The following is a 20,490-nucleotide window of genomic DNA, read 5'->3' as shown; positions in this document are numbered from 1 at the left end:
GATTCTTTTTTGTCTAAATATTGATTGATTGGATATTGATTATTTCGTGGAATATTTAGTCGGTATTTGTAACAAGTATGATGATACGAGAACCATTGAAATGTTCATCGAGTCCTTCAATAGCTCGATTGATTTCAAATATTTGGGTTAGTTTTTAAAAAAGTGACATAACTTGCATACTCAACTGATTTTGCATCAGCGCACCAACTGTACTGTCGAGACTGTTGATTGCAGAGAGGTTTGCAATAGTTATTCTTAAAGCGCCTCGGGTACTCTCATTGCAGAAATAGTATCAATATCTATGAAATCATGTCATCATAATTGATACAATCAAGTCCTTGTTCTCTCAAAAAGATATTTTAAGAAATATTTTGACAAAAGGACGCGCAGACCCTATTTGTGAATCCTAAAGGAAGTTTAGCACAGTTTCAAGTGAGAAAAAATTCACGGTAGGTAAAATCTGAACGTGACTCTACTCAAAAAGCATTTTACTATTTATGGTAAAAAACTACGCAAATTCCCGCATTAGGAAGCCAGGCGTACACCTTGGACGCTCACTGTGCTCTATATATAGGTAATATGTTTGGAAAAAATATAAACCTACGGGAGTCAATTATATTTTCTTCTTTTATACCTGATTATTAAGATTCGATCTGTCTGTTGGAGTATGAGAGTTTGTACTAGAGAATGCATTCCGCAAATTGTTGTTTTTTGTATGGATTTAAAAGTACTTCCCAGATGCGCATAGCATGTTCAACAGAGAGCAGACAAACATCGTTTTGAGTGTGATTGAATACGAAATAAAGATTTTTTTTTTCATAAGAACATCAAAAGTTTTTGAAGCCTACTTGAAATTTTGTTCTTAAAATGTTATTACTTTGAGAACTTTGTGAGTATTTTGGTAACTTCTTAGGAAATTTGCATGTTTGAACCTTAAAAATGTGTTATAGAATGTTTTTAAATTTTTGGCCTGGAAGCCTTACATTCTTATAGAATTGAAAGAATAGAAATGTTCTTACATTAAAACTATATGTAGACAATAAAAAGATTAAATTTCTGTAAATCCAGCAGCGTAAAAACGACGCGAAATAAAAGTAAGATTCTCCTCTTAAGATAAAAACAAAGAAAAATTATTTAAATTTCAACCTTTTTAAAGTGCATCCTTACTCCCAGCTATTATCAAGGCTACTAAGAAAATATTCATGGAATTTTCATTTAAATTGTACGTGTCTTTGCATCTCCACAAGACTATAAAACCCAATCCAAAATTTCTTTTCTGCAAGTGTTTAAAAAAATAGATATTGGTAGAACTAGTTCGAGTTAGGAACGCGCGGTAAAGCAAAAAGAAATTTTAGTGAAAATTGGTCATTTTGCGGTAGATTTAGACCAATGGGAAGCGAACAATTGTTTGATTGGAGAACAGTAATTAATTCAAGGTGTGAAGAGATCAAAGGAGTATAATTAACACGGCGGCTAAAAATGAAACAAGATTTTTCTCCTTTAGATTAATGAGGTAATTTTTGGGTGATTATAATTAAGCAAAATTCGGGTGTGACACTAAATCAAAGGATAAAGATATTACAGGATATTATCCTGAATCTTTATATTTTCTTCCTTTGCGTAGATATTTTTGATTCGCTACTTATTACAGAAGACTTTGATTTATGGTGTGTGGCTACTGTGGAAATTGATAAATATTTTTTGAAGACAAGCCAAGAATATGCCAAATAGGTTTGTTAATATTCCATCAAAACGTATAGACCGGAGTTTTCGATATTAGCGGAAATTACATTCTCTATCAGGTTGTAATACTTTGTGGTGATATTATAGTTGTAAAGAGTGTGGTAAGATAGACTGGCACTTGGAAATTGCAACATTTTGGAAAAGTGATTAATATTTCGAAATGAGGGTTGTTCAGCCATATAGCGTCATTCTGGAGGCTCGGTTTTTGGACTATTATGCAGCCATTTGTGGTTTAATGACTGATGTGGGAATTTGGAAACATTACCGTATTGGTAATGATGTGTGATTTAAGTACCAATAATTTCGATGAATCAGAGCGTGTTTTACAGCGTTCAAGATAGTTTACTTGCAAATTAAGATGCTTTTGAGTTTAAAGTTTTTGCAACGGGTATATGATTCATAAGATCTATGGGAATGCGATTTCTTCATATACCTGACAAGCATTAAATCATGTATATAGGAAATTAAGAATAATGACCTCTCTACATAGTATTCTGAAAAGAGGAAAATAGACATATGACGCCATTCATAATGGTGGAAACCTGCATGCTGTTTTTATCCAGGAAGACTGGGCCCAGCATGTATCTTTAAAATATAAATTCCTTGCACATGTACACATTTATGGTGTACTCTTTCGAAGCTTATATCTACTAATACCGATTTCAAAACTTTTTGGAACTGACACACCTATCCGTTACCACAACTACATAATTTAAAGTAGTTTTTGGACATAGTTGGGTTGTAATCCGCCTTCTCTACAGTTATCAGAAGTAGAAAAAAAAATAGCGTCATAATTTCACGGAGTTCTTTCATGTTATAAGTGATATATCACTGATACAAAGCTGTTACTAAGATAAAAACATGACTTATAACTTTCCAGCCTATTTCTCATAATTTTTCTTCTTCAATAGTGAACCGCCCAAATTTTACATAGGGAGGGTGGGCTTTTTTAAGAAAGCTATCTTCAAGAAAAAAAGAGAAGTTTCTTTCAAAGGAAATTCTTTACGTCCATATCATTCTCTCACGCCCAATTGTGAAAGAAGGCATAGGCATAAGCATTTATGAAAAATTACAAAAAACATAAACAAAATTTTACAATGTTAGATTAATGCAGTGTTAGATGGCTAAGCATTATTGGAACCTCAATCCTTAAATGGTATAGTTTTTATCAGTTTTTATCAAACGAGTCAATGATGGAGTTTTGAGAACTTTGAGGATCTCGCTTGGATGTGAAAACGGTATAACGGTTTTAGTGTTTAAAGACTTGTCATAGAGTTTCCTTAAATTACTATATATAAAGTAAGCTTGAAAAAAGATCACGAGGGGCTGTGAGGTAAAAGCTAAAAATTTTAAGTGGATACAGAATAGAGGCATCGTTCAGGAAAAAGAGATACCTCTTTCCTTCGGTCTTAATAAAATGATTTCTTATGTTTTATTATTTTTGTGCACGAAGGCTAGAATGCTTCAGAGATCCGTCCTTCTTTTTTGAAACATGAAGTTATTCAGTATTGATCTTAAGAAAGAAGGAGAGATAGAGAGAGCAGGACTTGATCACAGTGAAAACGCACTCTACCATCTTTCCGTAAAGATTGTGACGTCACATTAACGTCCTAATACGCTTTTGGTTATTTTCTTTAAAAAGAAAAATAATCTATATTAAAAAAAAATACCATGTTTATTGTCAAAAGTTTACTTTCATCATTGTCTTTTTTTTGTTTAAAAAAAGCTTTCTAATCGTCAATCTGTATTTTTTAAATCTTTTCTTCCTTTTACAAAGATTTTGGCATTCATTTTTCAAATCGCAAGTTTCATTGTTTTAATACCGGGTGCATTGAAAAATCGTCAAAAACATACTGGTCCAAAATTTCCCGTGTTTTATACTAAATTGTATAGGGTCTATTGTAAGAGCTTGACAGGGGGTTGTCTATAAGCTGATGCATTTTTTTTTATCTGTGGTTTTGTTTGAGCTGCTTGGAGGAAATAGTTGAAACAGTACAAAATTTTGTCGGAGTTTTGAGCTGAATAGGAAAACACGAAAAACCTGACCAGCTCAACCGTCGTTGAGAAGGGAAACATGGTAATCTTCCTAATTTTCGTCGTCGAACTTTCGTGAGTATATACACTGCCGTTTTCTACTTCAATACTCTTTGAATATAAGTTCTTTTATTTCTTACACAAATCTTTCTAGACCGAAACTTTATTATACTAGAATTAGACTTTTTCCCCAGAGGTAGAAATGAGGCAGAATGTAAAATGCTTTTTCCTTTTTCACAACTGAGGCAATCTAATACTTCTCCTGGTAAAACACTGAAGCTTATTTGTCCATCAATTTTCGCTGAGTGAAGTCATACTCTATTTTAATACATTTCACAAATTCCTGGAGTGAGTTTTGCCAATAATTACAACAACGTTAAAAAAGCCACAAGGGTGGGTAGTTGTAACGTGGAAACTGTTGGAGACTAAACGCCATTATAAACTGGTAAATGGGCATTTGGAAATTACTGTAATTACAGAATCACGTATATGTTTATAGCTTTTGTATGGGGGAGAGAAAAACATTTAAATCAACACAGACAAACACCTACCTGCTGTGGTTTTTAATTGCAACACTTATGGAATGCCAAAAAACAGGTACTTCAAAGAGCAATATAAATAAGGTTCGCAAGTAATAGTCTTAACAAATACGGACATTTTGCATAAAGCTAACATACTGCAGGTAAAGATAAAGAGCTCAATATCTAGTCAAGGCAGCTAACTCCCATTGCAAAGCTTCAGGGGAAGGTCAAAATAAGCATAAGGCGATAATGTACATAATCTATCAGTGTATGAAATACGCAAAGGCTTTACCGTATTGTACCTGTGAGAATTCGACAAATCGAGAGTAGAATCGTGACCATCAGTAGGCAACAGTTACTGGTAGGTATATATGAATAATGACACAAACTTTCATTGACAAAATTTTATTCATTTATTTTTGTTTATCTCTATTTATTAGATATTTTCTTTCCAAATTATGTTCTATTATTCTTTTTAATTGTCACTCCAATCATTTTATTGTCAATACTGTTAACACCCTTCACCGTATCTTCGTCAATCGATTCATTTTTGTGATTTTTTGTAAGCTTTTGAATGGAAATCACACATTCCTTTAATCAGCACAAAGTGTGAATAATTTTTTTTAGGTTTGAGATTTTTCGTATGGTATAGTCAATCGTAAACTTGTGCATAAGTAGACTGATGTAAAAACTAAATTAGATTTATAAAGTCTTGTTTTAGTTTGGTTATTTTGAAAGATTTAACTTGAGGATACTAACCATCGTGAAATTTCATATTTTGAGTATCTCTTTTCTTGGTCTTGGATTGTAAAAGGATGCGCAAGAATTTAACGACTCAGTCCTGCTTCCGTTCGAATACATTTACAGTCAGGGAAGTGAAAAGCAACAAGGGCTTACAACTACAAGAAGCTCTGGGTGATAAGCATGTATGGTTCAGAGAAGTAGAAAGGCATATTAAATGTTTTCTAATCAACAAAATTTTATGCTACTTTTCAAAGAAATAGAACACCTAAAGCACGAGTTTTGTTTCGCACGCTCCTTTTATTTTCGTTGTCAATTTCACTGCATTTTCTATTAAAATGAGAAACGTTCGAAAAGGAAAAGAGAAAATTAAAGTTTACACAAAAGATTTTGTATTCTTTTGAAAAGTGACATTTAGTGAGGTAAGCAAGGTACCAGCACTAACCTCATAGATATAGAACTGTTTCTGCGAGTGTAAGTGTAATTATTTACATATGATATATAGGACCCAGTCTAGTTAGCTTTTACTGTAAGGATATTAATCTGTAGCGGCGACAACGAGAAGAAAGAGAGGCTAGTTTCCAATGTAATTAAAAATACACTCAAAAAAAGGAACAGAGGTATTTTGTTACTTGAGGAAACAGTGATTTCAAGGTCAAACAAAGAATGGATTTTTACGTAAGGGATCCAAGTTTTATTCTCAGGGTTGTTCTACGTATTCAAAATAGAACATAGCTTGATAGAAACGGAATAGGAAGAAGGCTCTTACCTTAATTTTTCAAAAGTTTCTAAAGAGGCATTGGAAGTTCTCATACAATGAGACAATAAAATCATGAAAGAAAGCTTTTCAAAAGTTAAAACAGAAAGTATTATCTAATAAACACAACGGCTAATACCCTTTAAATTCGTTTGCCCTTGTCTTTCATTTATTCAAAAAAAGAAATAGCTTTTTATTGTTTCTCTTTTGAATACTGAAACAATGCTAAGATAAAGCATCTAGTTTCCTTCGACTATTTTTCACGTCTTACCGAAACGACTTTAAAGCTTCATAAAACCTTGTCAGAGACGAAGCGAGCGTGATATAAAGCGTATCGCATTATAAAGAAAAGAGAAGTATGCGCGCGAGAGAAGGTTATGATGCTCTTTTTGTCTTTATGGTTGTTAAAGACGGCGGACGAAGTAAGAATAGCTCTTTATATGACAGTCTATTGTGACGACATTCATTGAAGTCAATGTTAAAAAAGACTGTGCAATTTTTTTATGTGATTTATGTGAAACAAAAGAGTATGATTGCCGTATAACAATTAAGGTTGATAGTATGACGAGAATTATTTCTCGGTCGTCCACACAGTTAGTCGAATGTCTATCGAAAACCGAACGGGCAACGACTTGCAGGGTACCGAACACCGAATGCTAACGACTTTGTGATTTTTTTTAAATCTGTGGTACATGGTGTATTTATATTAAAGGTACTTTGTACATATCTCGTTTAGATGTTAGTTGTCAGCTCTTAGGATAGGATGGGAAGATGAAGTCGTCCAAATTTTTTTCCAAATTGATTATATTATTTGTTTATCTTATTCCAGAAAAAAATAAAAAAGAGAAGAACGAATTCAAAAAGATATATTGGTATTGATAACGATATATATTTGAAAACAGAAGCAAGCGATTTACCAGATGACGTTATAACAGTTTCGCGATTAAAACGCAAAAAGAAAAATTTTACGGAGAGAGATATATTTATTTATTTTTATTGCAAATTTTTAAAAAAAGAAACATTTTATCAAACAAATATGCTTTGGTTAACATTATGTATGGTTATGGTAACGTTATTGCAAACGATCGACGCGGCTCCCGTCCGGGTCCACCGTTCAGCCGATTTTGATGAGTCTGAAGACTGGGATAATTTCGACCTTGAAGGTGATTTTGAAGGACCTTCATACGACGATCCATCGCAATATATGAAACCAAAAAACCAAAAAGATGATGAAAAAGATAACGAAGATGTATGGAAATTGAACTTAAATATCACAAAAAATGGTAAGAAATTGGATTGATTCGTTTTTTTGCGACGCCCAATCCAATATCGGAGACACATGTACTCGTGCACAAAAAGAATAATTTAATCATTTAGCGCATCCAGCTTAGTATTGTGTTTTTTTTCTTTCTCATACAGTAATTACGATAGAGGCTCATTAATTCAAAAAATGCACAGGTTAAAGAAAATTCTTCACAATTCTTGAGCGTTTTTTTCTTATGATTGTATTTTTGGTTTTTTTAATGACGATGAGGTTTTTTTGTTTTATGACGGAATTAGATGCGTAACCCTTTGAAACAACATTTCTAATAACAACTTAAAAAACGGTAAAGGATGTCTTGATGAAGCGCGCGGCCATTTTCAAATATCATGGCTATAAAAATAAATCATTTGTGGATGTGAAAGACGGCTGCTAGCGTAGGTTCTGTGTTGGTGAAACCGGGTTGACAAGATTCTTGATTTTATTCTTTATTTTATAGTCAAAGACGATTCATTTTTCGAATCTGATATTCGTTTGGATTTGCTACAAAAACTACATGTGAAAACGAATCAAATCTATGATGGAATCGACGGCCGATCTTCAAGAAAGAAGCGAGCGGCACGCACGGACGAATTATATTTGTGGAAACACAATACAGTGTATTACAAAATCGATAAAGGATTTAGTAAGTAGTTTTTTTTGAAAAAAAAGGTTGACTAACTTTTCAAGTGTGTAATTTCGATTAAAATGACCTGCGAAGATCATTAGCTGTTTGACAATAAAGGCAGATCTAGAATTGACATGAAGGAATAAAAAGACCACGTTAGAAAGATTTGAACCTTTTTTTCAACAAGTTTGTATCACCTTGTACTTGACATGTCAATCTACCAAGTGTCATTTTGACACTTGAGTGACAGAGCGATGAGAGTTCTTTGAAAGCAAAGAAACCTAGCCTTTTTTCTTACGTTTTTCTTAAAGTTTTTATTAAAGGTTTCTGTAGGTTTCTTTATAAAAATGATGAAACGTTCTAAAAATTTTCTTTAATTATTAAATCTAATGTTGTTTTTTGCTTTATTTACATTTTTGCGCTGTGTAGCAGAGAAGGCTCGTGTGCTTTGAAATTTGATTGCAAGCATTGGATATCACTAGTTTTGACATGCTAACTTTTTTCATTTAATCTGATTGACACAGTTCTTTAAATTGCAAAATACTGAACTAGGACAAAAGTAACTTGGAACGAATTCTGAACCATATACCATTTTTGAGCTAAAAATTCACTTGTCAATCAACCAATGGCTTAATCAATCAGTCAATCAATCAATCACAGCCCTATTTACATGTCGATAAAGAAAAGGGTAGATACATTAGTCGAAAAAGAGAAAAAAATTGTTTTTGTAATTGATATGCTACTTTCTATATTTGTCAAAAAAGGCGGAATACCTATAACGCCTTGTTTTTCTTCATGCAAAATCAAAATCTCGTGCATTAAAAAAGGCTAATACCATCCATATTCTCAACTTCTATTTTTGTTAAAACAGGATTTCGTTACTTTGGCAGAACGAACGGTCTTTCTAATTCTAGAATGTCAATTCCCGGATACTATGGCATGCTAAAAACCTCCTCCCAATGGCTCTTGTTAACTTTATTTATTACTGTAACTTATGTAACATGAGTTTTTGGGCTGATTAAATTGACCGGGTTTTGACCAACTTTGTTATTTTTTTTACAGCTCGGGATACAAGGATTGAAATCAAACGAGGAATCAAACATTGGAAAAAGAATTTGAAAGGTTGTTTGAAATTTATCAGAATTGATCGACTAACGCCAAAAGAACAGGCTGAAATAAGACACAAACATTTCAAAGGTGGACCAATCGAACATATCCTCTTCACAAAGACCGATACTGGGTAAGATCTTCATATCTTTTGGCTTCAATGACGGTACACGTTTCAATTTTTAAAGTCGCGCACGCAATCTTTTTCACACCTTGACGGAAACATGTGGGCATTTTACAGAAACCGGTTTTCATTCGTTTTTGTGATGTAATTTCCACTTTCCCGGTAAAAATAAGAAATTCACAAAAAATTACGTTTGACATTAGAGCAAAAATCTGACCTCATATAAAGTTGCTAAGTACAGGGCTCTGTCTGGTCTCTCGACACTTTTTCATGTAGGCCTTTTTTTAATAGGGACATTCTTTTGTGTTCTAATGGAAGGGCTAAGCCTCTTTCTATATTATTGAGATAAAAAACAAAAATTAATAAAAATATCCGTTAGAAATGATACGCAATAGATATGATGTAAAAGAAAAGGCATCGTTATTACGTCATGTTGATGTACATAAGGTTCAAAAATATAGCTTTTTTTTCAATTCACGAGGACTCTTTCCTCTTGGTTTTTTTTACAAAAAAGTAACGGACGGGCTTGATAAAAAAGCCAGGATTTCGACGCATTCTTCCATCTCTTAACACTATTAACGCATTTAATTGTACTCTAATTATCGTTGCAGTGTCAGAACAAAAGGGTTCCATTAAATAAGCTTTTGATGTACTCTACTTCCTCCTTTTTTTATCGATTGATGCTTATACATCACATCTATTCTCTTTTTTTACTCTTTTTATTTTATTATGTTCGAGAGATGAATATCTTTAAAATACATTATTGAGATAAATAAAGAAAGATATGTCAGGGTGATAAAGAGCTACGCAGTGGGTACCTAGGTATAGCATTGTATAAGATGAGAAGGAATTACTCTGACACATAAGAAAGAGAGAGAGTAAAGCAACTATGTGCAAAAATGCATCTATTTCCTTCCGTGAGCTCGGTCTGGGGTACCGTCGTCATCAATAGTTTCCCCTTGAAATGCAATGCGCGTGCGTGCTTCCCCAAAAAGAAACGGGAACAAATCGTACGCGCGGTTTAATTATTGTACTTTCTGAATAGTGAGGCAATATTGTAACCGGGGGTTTTTAATCAGTGAATACCCCATTTTTGAGACTTCATCATTAACAAATCTTTTCAGAAGTAGTATGTCAAGGAAATGAGCATGAAATTTTATTATTCAATGACAACCTATCATACTAATTAAATTTTACTTTTTTGAAAGAAAGATTTTCTTTTTTTTCTCTTGTCGACGACATACGTACCCTCAGTTATTTATTTTTTTGACACTATCCATTGATCAATTAGATTTCCTCTTCAAGGTAATTCAAGAATCAAATTTTCATATTCCTTTACCGTGTCAATTCAATTTAATGACAAAAAAATAATAATAACTTTTCTATTGTCAATTATTCAGTTGTTTTTGTTTTCAAAGTCTACCGAGGTCGCGGTATCATCAAGCCTTTTAATTAAATTCCAAAAAAATTAAATGACGTCGTCATAATAATAAATTGATCACATTATTTTACAAATTTATCTTGTCTCTTTATAGATGTTGGTCACAAGTCGGACGTACGGACACTCATTTGAACGGTGATACGTCACGTAAATACGTTCCCGGGCAACAATTGATCAGTATTGGAGACGGGTGTGGTGAAAAGGGGACAGTCATTCACGAGATTGGACACGCTGTTGGCTTCTGGCACGAACAAAGTCGTAGAGATCGTGATGAATACGTCAAAATCGTACGCAACAACATTCTGCCGGGACAACAACAACAATTTAGTAAGTATTTTACAACAAGGCGTGCAGTTCAAATTTAACGTGTTTTTTACGCTTGAGCATGGCGACGGAAAACGGGAAATCCACTTTTCTAGTCCCTTCGGAATTTCCAAAGAATGGGTTCTTTCTTTGCTATAATAAAATCTATTTCCTTTCCATGATTGTGCTTAAATGAAGGCTTTTTTCATGAAAGATGGTATCTCTTTTGTATCACGTGCGTCCTGTTTCATTACTGTAACAAGTCTCTTAATCGCTACCCTACTATGACGTCATAAGCCTGTTCAAGCTGAAGAGATTACAACGTTCTATAGCCTGTTTCTGACGTTTAATCGCTTAACTTCCAGTGGTTTTAAGATGAAATCAGTGCTGGTTAAAAATACACCATCACAACAAAGAATCAACATTTATTACTTCCGCATATTTGTGCGAATTTTCTCTCTTATTGAAATCAGTGGTTAACCTTGTTGCATATAAGTGGATATAGGGTGTCCGGAAAAAAGGTATTACTGATAGCTAATACCCCTTTTCCGAAAAGATACCCTCTCTACTTATTGACATCATAATTTTAATAACATGTAGCCATTGCAGCTCATTTTTTACAAGCACGATAAAAAAATATCTCATTGCTTTCTTAACTCAAGCAAATCTGAACCAAATTTACACGACAAATACCTGTAACCAACTCTTTCTTTTCTTTTATAGTTCGCATCACGAACGAACAAGTTGACAGTATGGGTTATGCTTATGACTATTGGTCAATCATGCATTACGGCTCTCATTTCTTCTCAAAGAACGAACGACAGACCATCAAAGTTGTCAAAAAGTATAGATCTTTATCACCAAACATGCAAGCACAGCTCGGACAACGTGAAGCATTATCTTACTTAGATATCGCTCAAGTTCGTGCCATGTATAAATGTAATAAACTACCAAGTACTGAATCTAAAGAAACATGTGCTCTTCGATCAAGTAAAGGTAGAGACTATAGAGGAACCCTGGATTATACTGAATCAGGTGTCATGTGTCAACCCTGGAATAGAAACTATCCACATAAACATGATTATGACTTAAATAACAAAGAAGACGATTTGAAATATAATTATTGTCGTAACCCACAAGGGGATAGGGAACGACCCTGGTGTTATACGACGTTAGCAGATAAAGACAATAACCCGCGATGGGAATACTGCGATATCCAGTTATGTAATGATAGTTAAGAGGTTCGTGTTGTTTTGAGTCCGCCTGTCACACCCATGTTGAGGGGGCGTTGTTTTTGGTAAACAAAATGGATGAAACTTACCAACAGGCTATAGAGAAACCTGGAGTGAAAAACAACAACTACGCACATATGAGAGATCAAAACAAAAATCTGCTGACGTAAGCATTTATGATGATGTCAATCAAATGAAGGCCACCAGCGGCATTGACAATAAGAACATGCTTGCGATATTGGGTTTGCAATGAAATGTTTTTAGATGAGATTGAGTTGATTATCAATAGAAAAATCACTTTGGATTTGATAATATCCAACTAAATGGAAAAGAAAACATTTTCATGATGATACCTGGAGTGCAAACTGAGGGATTTCAAAATTCCAAAAACTACATGGTACTACGAAAACAAGATATGCATTATTATTATTATAGCTTTATCATTATATAAAGAGATGTCCATAAATTATTAAAAAAGAGGAAAATTTTCTTTTTTCATTTGTTTTTTTTTATTTTATTATCATGTTACTTACAGAGTACTGTACAAATTATTTCCCATATAAATTATTTAATTTATTTTTTTCTTAAAATTTAATCACTTGAAACAAAATTAGGTATGATTATGAAAAAGTGATTACATTAAAACATGTTGAACGTAAGCGAGCCTTTTCTTTATGTAGCGTGTTTTAAGTGACCGTGAGAGCGCGAATCAAGTTTTTTTTGTCGGATAGAGATTGGTTTCTAGTCTGGTTCCTATGTGACAAAGAAGCGAGGTGGGATAAAAATTCTTTCTAAAACAGATTTTATCTTTAATATATTTGGAAAAAATGTGTAAATAGCTTATTATATTTTAGTTATAGAACCCTTTTAAAAAAATACGCCACTCCCTTTTTTACGAAATAAGTCTTATACATTATTATCAAAAAACGGTCGTTCGATTGGAAAATATTCGATTAAAATTTGACATCGCATTAAATAAACGTTTTTATGAACAATAAATAGGACATTAAGAAAAGGGCTTAAAAAATAAGAAAAATTATATATTTCTATAATTATTAGTATTACCTTATTTATTGTGAGTGTTGTGAGCAAAATTATTTGAGTGTCCATGTGAGTAAGAGTGGTGAGTGAGCATGCGCGTCAAGTAAGAGAATAAAGAAAAAACATCGCTTATGTTTTATAGTTTAAATCCCAATTTTTAAGAAAGAAAAAAGTATAAAGAAAGATTTTGTAAAATATTATCAAAGATATTGTTTCCATCATTTGAAAGTTGAAACCCCAACAAAAAGAAAATAAAAGATAAAAAGGATAAAAAAATCAATCATGTCTCCTTGACTTTTTACCCATGTACCCCCGTTCTGGCATCATCTGGACTTGATTTAAAACCCAATTTCAAAGTCCTAAATTTAAGGAAAATTTTCGAACACAATCAAATCAAAGCTGTGGGAAATGTGGAAACTGTACGTGTATGATACACGAACGGCTGATCTAAATTTAATGTATAGCAGCTCAAAATTTAAGTTAATCTTTCCTCTTCCCAATGCTTTTTTTTGGTAGGTCTGGACAAGGGAGCGCTGCAACCCATGCCGTCTTGTTTTTCGACCCCACCTGTACACTTTCTTGAAATACTCGGTAGGAAATTTATCATCCTGGGACAAAGAGAAGGTTTATTTATAATATTTAGTAAAAACTAAAACTTTAACACCCCTCCTTGTCTCAGTATTCAAAGAGTACACGTTTTTTATAAGAACAAACTATATAAGAACATAAAGCTTCGATGACCAATAAGAGCAAATTAAGAACATTGAAGAATCTTTTTAAGAATGGGGATTGAAAAACTGTTCACTTATTCTAGGGATACATTTGAGATTTTCAAGTTTTTCATTTTCGCCCTAGAATATCAAGTTTGGGATATTGTGATGTCCTGTAGGATAAATGGGTATGAAATTTAGTACTTGCTCGGATCAACGATGGTGTTGTGGGTTACACGCTTTTTTATAAGAATATACTTTATAAGAATATTCATGACGGAAATTTGCCAAAAAACTTTAACTGTAATGCCCCCCCCCCCCCACTAAGGCTCGAATCTTTCACAAAAATGCCATTTCTTGCATCAAGTGTGTATTTCGTGTTAAATTTTGGTTGAATTTCAGCCCTAACCAAAAAAGAAGTAAAAACGTGTCTGAAAGGGGAGAATTCTGAATTTCCAAGCGAAAAATGACAAACAATTCCGAAACTCTATTATCAGAACATACAACCCAGTTCCCTTGGAGAAGTGCACTTGGCAAGTGAACAGTCGAGCGTTCGGTCTTCCTCCATTGAAGTTAGGGAAGCTGACTTCAGTTCACATTTTTTCATAATCGAACAAATTGTATAAAAGTAATCAAAATAGAAGGCTTTGACGGCTTACTTAATAAGAACAAGTTAAGAACAAGTTAAGGCCCTGGACTAAAACACCCAATTTCTTAGAGAATCGCACAAAAAAGCTCACAAAATGATAAAATTAGGAATAATTTAAGAACATCTTTAGGCTTAAAACTCCAAATAGTTGTAGGAACATACGAAGAATTCGAAAAACTTTGGATATTCTTATAAAAACGTACATTACACTCAGTACTTTGTGCAGGTAGGAAAAGTATAACACCTCCGAGTTTGGCTTACATTGATGCACTTTCCAGTCATAATGAGTCAGATTTTTCTTTTAGTTTTTTTTGAAGATAATGCAAAATTGCAATCAACGTAATTCATGTAAAAGGCAGGATCGAGCACCATATAACTACCTCTTTAAAAAGTAGTTTCGAATGGCTTTTTGAGAACGCACGATTTCCTGAATATAACGAGGTACACCCATGAGATTAATGGAAATAATAACATTTTGAATTCCGCTAACACTGCGCAATCAATTATATAAGTCCCTTGACACCCGCCTGTTTTGTCAGCTCAAATTGTCAAAAAATAAGAAAAAAAGCTTATAGAACAAAAGTACATAATTTTGTCAGAAGCTTCTGGAACGGTCCACCCTACTCTAAAATTATCTTTCAACATACTTTAAATCTAGAACTAGAAAGGGGTATGTAGATGGACTTTGGGCAGATTTAATCAAGACGAGATAGCTCTGTTGTATATTAACTATACTCTTTTTTTAAAGCGTTTCGTTCTTATAATTTTCAAAAAATTGCGTACATATTATTCTGGCAATTTGCTTCTTTTGACTTTTGTGTAAATCGACGGGACGTCAGTTTATAGAAAACGTCGTAATAATTGAAGCGGTGACGTTAATATGACGTTTCGTGTTGAGCTTCTATTACGTTTTGTTACGCATGTTAACAGAGTTCCTTCCACTTTGTCGGAATTTGAGGTTATCTGGAAATTATGACAAAAAGATGTGTGTAGTCGAGTGTAGCATCATAATATACACATATATACACCTTCAATATTTACGCCTTTTTTGTAAGAAAAATAAAAAGCTTGTATATAATTTTTGCTATCTCAGCATTGAATCTTAATAGGGTGAAGTTGAGATATTTTGCTAGTTTGAGCCTTATTTTTTTGAAAAGCTAGTGATTTCAGGCTGAGGAATTTAAAATAAATGATTAATGAAATCTTACTTTTTAAGAGCCAAATTGTTTATGAATGTAATCTATACCAAGTCAAACTAAAGTTTATTCTTGAGAATTGTAATTAAATTTAGTGGTTTAAGTAAGGGAGGCGCTAGCATCTAAGAAAGGGAAATTCGCAACTGTGAATTGACGCAATATTTTGGTCTGGTAGTTATAGAACTTGAACACAGAAAAACAAACTACCCACAAAATTTCTTTATACCCCGTAAACATAAACATGTGAGAGATGAAGAAGCAAAAAACCACCAATTTTTGTCTCGACGATATCAAAACAAGGCGATCAAATTTTATTTTGTTTTAAAATTTTGTTGTCTGAAAAATTTTGCAGAATGTAAAAAAAGCAAATTCATTAAATTTGGCACTTAGTACCTCTGATTGATTGACTAATTGTTTAGAGAAAAGAATTAAGGAATTTTCCAAATTAAAATTTAAAGTAAACCAAGAAAATATGCTTTTTTAGAGCCCCAATTTGAAACTGGTTACCAATAGCATTACTAAGGAGGGTACTAAAGGAACTGCAAAGAACATGCGCAAAAGAGTCATTATTTTATCAATCCTTTTAATTAAGACAATAAATCAATATTTAAGATACATGATCAAAAATATCATAAAATATCTCATCAATGGTTTCTTGGTTTATATGGTTTCTCCTATCAACAGAGACAATATATTTTCCGATAAGGAAAAGGCAAACAATGAAATTTACGAAAAACATCAAAATATTATTTTAATGTTGTAAGGAGTGTCATCGTGGTGGGTCTACGTGCTTCAGTGACATACCGAAATAGGTATTCGTCGTCGGTAATTGTTTTGAATTTTTTCGGTATTTAGCACGATTTAATCTATACACGTTTTTTTATAAGAACAAACTATATAAGAGCATAATGCTTCCGTGGCAAAAATGCTAAGAACAAGTTAAAAACAATTTAAGGTTTTGCAGACTCGAAAACACCGAGTTTTTAGAAAAAGGGATAAAAATGGTCACAAAATGGAGAAAATAAAAACCCAAAAAATTAAGAGCATCCGAAGGCTTCAAAAATATTGGTTGTTCTTATAAAAAAAACGTGCAACTAACTATGAAAAAAAGACCCCTGGGAGAAATGATAATTATGCAGTCTTGATGAGACTTTGTCAGACACCGCTATGGGGCAAAACAAACAAATTGAAATAAAGGCAAAGAAAAAAAACATGCAAAATAGAGTAATTGACGGGAAAACTCTAATTGACTGAAAAATCAATGACGTCATTATTGGTAAGCAATGCAGGTTCGTTTGTGTTTGTTTTCAGTTGTCCAGTTGTGAGCCGAATACCATCCCAAAAAAAAATAAAACAGGAACACAAAAAAAAAAAAAAAAAAAAGGGAACAGGAACATCTTTGCGGAAAGAAAATTTGACGTGTAACTACACGAAAACATAATGGCCATCAAAGCCTTATGTTCTTGTACATTATACTTTGTTCTCATAAAAAAGCGTCTATCACAGTACACTTGGATAGGTTAATGATGCTAGTCCTTGAAAATCAAAAGAAAAGCTTTAATACGTCCGGGGGAATTGTTAAAGCGTGAAAGTTTTTTTATAAGAATATCCAAAATTTTTGAAGCCTTCGGATGTTCTTACTTTTTTGAGTTTTAAGCCTAATAATGTTATTAAAAATGTTCTTATTTTCACCATTTTGTGAGTATTTTTATTCATTTTTCTAGGAAATCGAGTGACTCTAATCCAAAGCCCCCGGGGGGGGGGTACTACCCTTGTCGACCGACGGGGGTGCTCCGCTGAGGTTCGAAAAATGGACCCTACGTGGGACTCGAAATTTGCGAAAAAAGTGACCCTGAATGGGACTGAAATTGCAAAATTTTCTACTTTTTCGCCAAATTTTCCAAAAATAGGCACCCTACGACGGACTGATTTTTCTGTTTTGGTGTTTTTGCGACCCTACCTGGGACTCGTGGAGGTTAAAAAAGGTACCCTGACCAGCGGAGCATCCCCGTAACCTATTTTGCCCTAGTACCCCCCCCCCCCCGGGCCAAAGTCTTAAAATGTTCCTAACTTGAAAAAATTTCTTGCTGGGCCAGATAAATTTGATAAAAAAGTGTAAACTAAAAATTTAATTTTATTCATTATTTGACGTTTCGGTGTCTTCTTTGCACCATGATCACAAGTATAGTAAAAAAAATTCAAAACGAATTTCAATTTACAACATTCAAAAAATCACAAAATTAAAAATTACTACCAGGTAATTACAAGTTGTTAAATTTCACAAAGGAACGCATACATCTTAAAACGAGCTCAAGTTTTGAATGTTGTTTTTTACTGTACTTGTGATCATGGTGCAAAGAAGACACCGAAACGTCAAATAATGAATAAAATTAAATTCTTAGTTCCTTACTTCTTCTTAACATTTTGGCCATCGAAGCCTCAAAATGTATGTTCTTATAAAAAACGTGTACCGTACAAAAATCTTATAAAGACACAAAATCTTTTCTCTTTCCTCAATTGTAGATACCGGACAGTTTTACTGAATTTCTAATGATTTTTTAGATTACAGAGAGAGTGCATTATGTGAATGTGATAAGAGAATAGTAGAGAAGTGTAGTGAGTGGGGGCGTTTATCTTTCATGGGGGCGTTAAATTATAAAACTTACTGTTCAATTAAACAAAACAGAGAAGGACATTGGGGTCATTTAAAAATTCCTTTACTCTTTGTTTAAAAAGATTCAAAAAATAAATTGTCTGGGAAATATAATCATCTCCTACATCTAATTTCCTTCTTGTTAACGGACACCTTAATTAACGGACGCGCCCTCTGATTATGGCCGGAAAACATTTCCGTTCTGTGTAATTTTCTTTTAGGGCGGAAATTTTTCAATATCGTAATTTGAGTGATAGCTTCGTTACATTAGAAGCGTTCTTAATCTTATTAAATCATTAAGACGGATTAGAGATTTTAATGTAATAAGTAAATTCAATTTAGATCATTTCCAAAAACATTTAAAAAGACAAAGCGCAGCATGGTATCTGTGTCCTTACATAAGGCATCAAGCAAGAAACTACAATCCTGGCCATAATATTTGAAACAAAAGGTAAATTCCCACGAAATCTTATAACCACAAGTATTTTGGAAGCGCTCTAAATTAGGTTAGACGAATAGAGTTTTAACTCTGAGTTTTAACATTAGACTTAAGACTTAGGACCTTAAAATATGAGGATCCAAAAGTCCCAGAATGGTCCAACAGGGCTCAGAATTAGCCTGGAAGTCAATTAACCCCACCCAAATCGAAATACTCGAATATCAATTATCAATTAGCCCAAAAACGACTTTCTCGCCCGAATTCCAAATTTTGAAAAACGAGGAAATAAGCTAAATTCTCAATATATTTTGGCCCGGATTGTATGTATATTTGATAATAGAAGTTTTGCCTGGCTTCGTCTAATTTGTTTGAAATATTCAAGCTCAATGTTTTTCTTATCAACCAGTTTTGCATTATAAGCTCTTTTATATTAAACTGAGTCAGAAAAAAGAAACCAAGTAATTTGTTTGTACTTAGCACACGTCGAATGCATTTTCCATCACATTTAGGGAACACCAACATTGAGAAATACCACCACCGTCCCACCCTTAGGGTTTTGCTATTCAAAAATTTGCTATATTTCAAGAATTTGATTAGTTTAGGTATAAACTTATTTATGATTTTTGTTTTCGCCAACAAAAATCATACAAAAAGAAATAAGTTTATACCTAAACTAGAATTTGATGGGCATGAATTAAGAAACTGCCACCAGGGTTTATATAAAGCTCGGTAAAGAAATAGAACACGTCAGCGATAGCTAACGGTTGAGGAAGAAACATAAAAGTAGGATATATTTATTTTTAGAACACATCGTTTTCTAAATGGCCGATTAAATCATTTCTTATTAGACCGTTATTTTCCGCAAGGAACCTGTAAATGAGATACTATGGATTGTAGATGGATTTAGATGTAGATGGACGCAATGTTTTCTACGGAAAGACCCCGGTTTTTGCCAGTAGTGACATATTTTATACAACGTTTGTCTACTTTAATTCTGCTACTACTGGCTAAAACCGGGGTATTTCCGTAGAAAACATTACGTCATGAATATCATGAATAGTGTGTACCAGATAAGTATGGCATCTCAACTATACATCTTTTCTATGTTTTTAATACTCTCCTTTAAATTTCCAACGAAATCCCAAAGGGGATAAAAATCTATTGCATTTTTCCCTTCAATTTTCAATAGGAATAAAATCATAAGGCACCTTCCCAGTTGAGTTTGTAATCGTAGGGGGTAGGGATTTAAGACACCGGGGTGTTTTAATGTTGAACGCCCCCCATTCAATTTCCTCTCATCCTCAGGAACATATTAGATAGAACCCTTTCCTTGTTTAAATTTTTACTGGTCTAAATGCGTGATTTCAATCTATATCTTCCATGTTTCGGGGGTGTTTGGAAGTACTTTTTCCAACCACCCCCACCCGACAATAAGGTGCTACCCTGTTTGTTTTAAAATTTCACACCCCTTGTTTATTCCACTCTATTGTGTGTTTTCCAAATAGCTTTCACGGAAATCTTGAAATGAAATGAGATAAAATGCCCCTCTCTCTACATATTGACGCGCCATAAGAATATTCTTTCTTAACACAATATCATATTCTTCAAAAAGTTGAATGACTTGACTAGTATGCCACGTGGATAAGAGGAGGGAAAGGTCAAAGGTCTTAAAATACTAACATTTTTTTCCTTCCTCAGTAGTTTTATAACTACTTCAGAAAAGGTAAAGGCCGTAAAAAAGAGAGAACTGTTGCTCATGAGAGAGGGAGAGTGAGAGAGTTGGAAAGAAAATTTTTTGTTAATCTGTTATCACTTTATATCCAGACTGCGCCTCCTACTTTTGGTTTTTGTCAGAAAAAAAGGATTAGTTG

At 33.4% G+C, this 20,490-nt stretch overlaps 1 protein-coding gene across 1 annotated transcript; it reads left to right on the top strand.

Moving 5' to 3' along the window:
• The first annotated feature begins 6,629 nt into the window (after nucleotides 1–6,629).
• On the top strand, nucleotides 6,630–13,211 carry LOC136799432 (protein SpAN-like). The gene is made up of 5 exons (XM_067056140.1): nucleotides 6,630–7,079; nucleotides 7,557–7,742; nucleotides 8,787–8,964; nucleotides 10,491–10,723; nucleotides 11,423–13,211. The coding sequence occupies exons 1-5, from the start codon at nucleotides 6,833–6,835 to the stop codon at nucleotides 11,935–11,937; spliced, it is 1,359 nt and encodes a 452-aa protein (XP_066912241.1). The 5' UTR covers nucleotides 6,630–6,832; the 3' UTR covers nucleotides 11,938–13,211.
• The last annotated feature ends 7,279 nt before the right edge of the window (nucleotides 13,212–20,490 follow it).

The sequence above is a fragment of the Clytia hemisphaerica genome, unplaced genomic scaffold (assembly GCF_902728285.1).
Source record: "Clytia hemisphaerica strain Z4C2 unplaced genomic scaffold, Clytia hemisphaerica genome assembly, whole genome shotgun sequence".
Classification (NCBI taxonomy): Eukaryota; Metazoa; Cnidaria; class Hydrozoa; order Leptothecata; family Clytiidae; genus Clytia; species Clytia hemisphaerica.
Note: the sequence above shows the minus strand (reverse complement) of the source record. Positions and strands in the feature narration are given on the sequence as shown.

What these genes read in the sequence shown, in the direction of transcription:
- LOC136799432 (XM_067056140.1), top strand. Translation starts at nt 6,833, where the DNA reads ATGCTTTGGTTAACATTATGTATGGTTATGGTAACGTTATTGCAAACG. An exon ending in CTTAAATATCACAAAAAATG is followed by an intron (nt 7,080 to 7,556) that starts GTAAGAAATTGG and finishes TTTATTTTATAG; the next exon opens with TCAAAGACGATTCATTTTTC. An exon ending in CAAAATCGATAAAGGATTTA is followed by an intron (nt 7,743 to 8,786) that starts GTAAGTAGTTTT and finishes TTTTTTTTACAG; the next exon opens with CTCGGGATACAAGGATTGAA.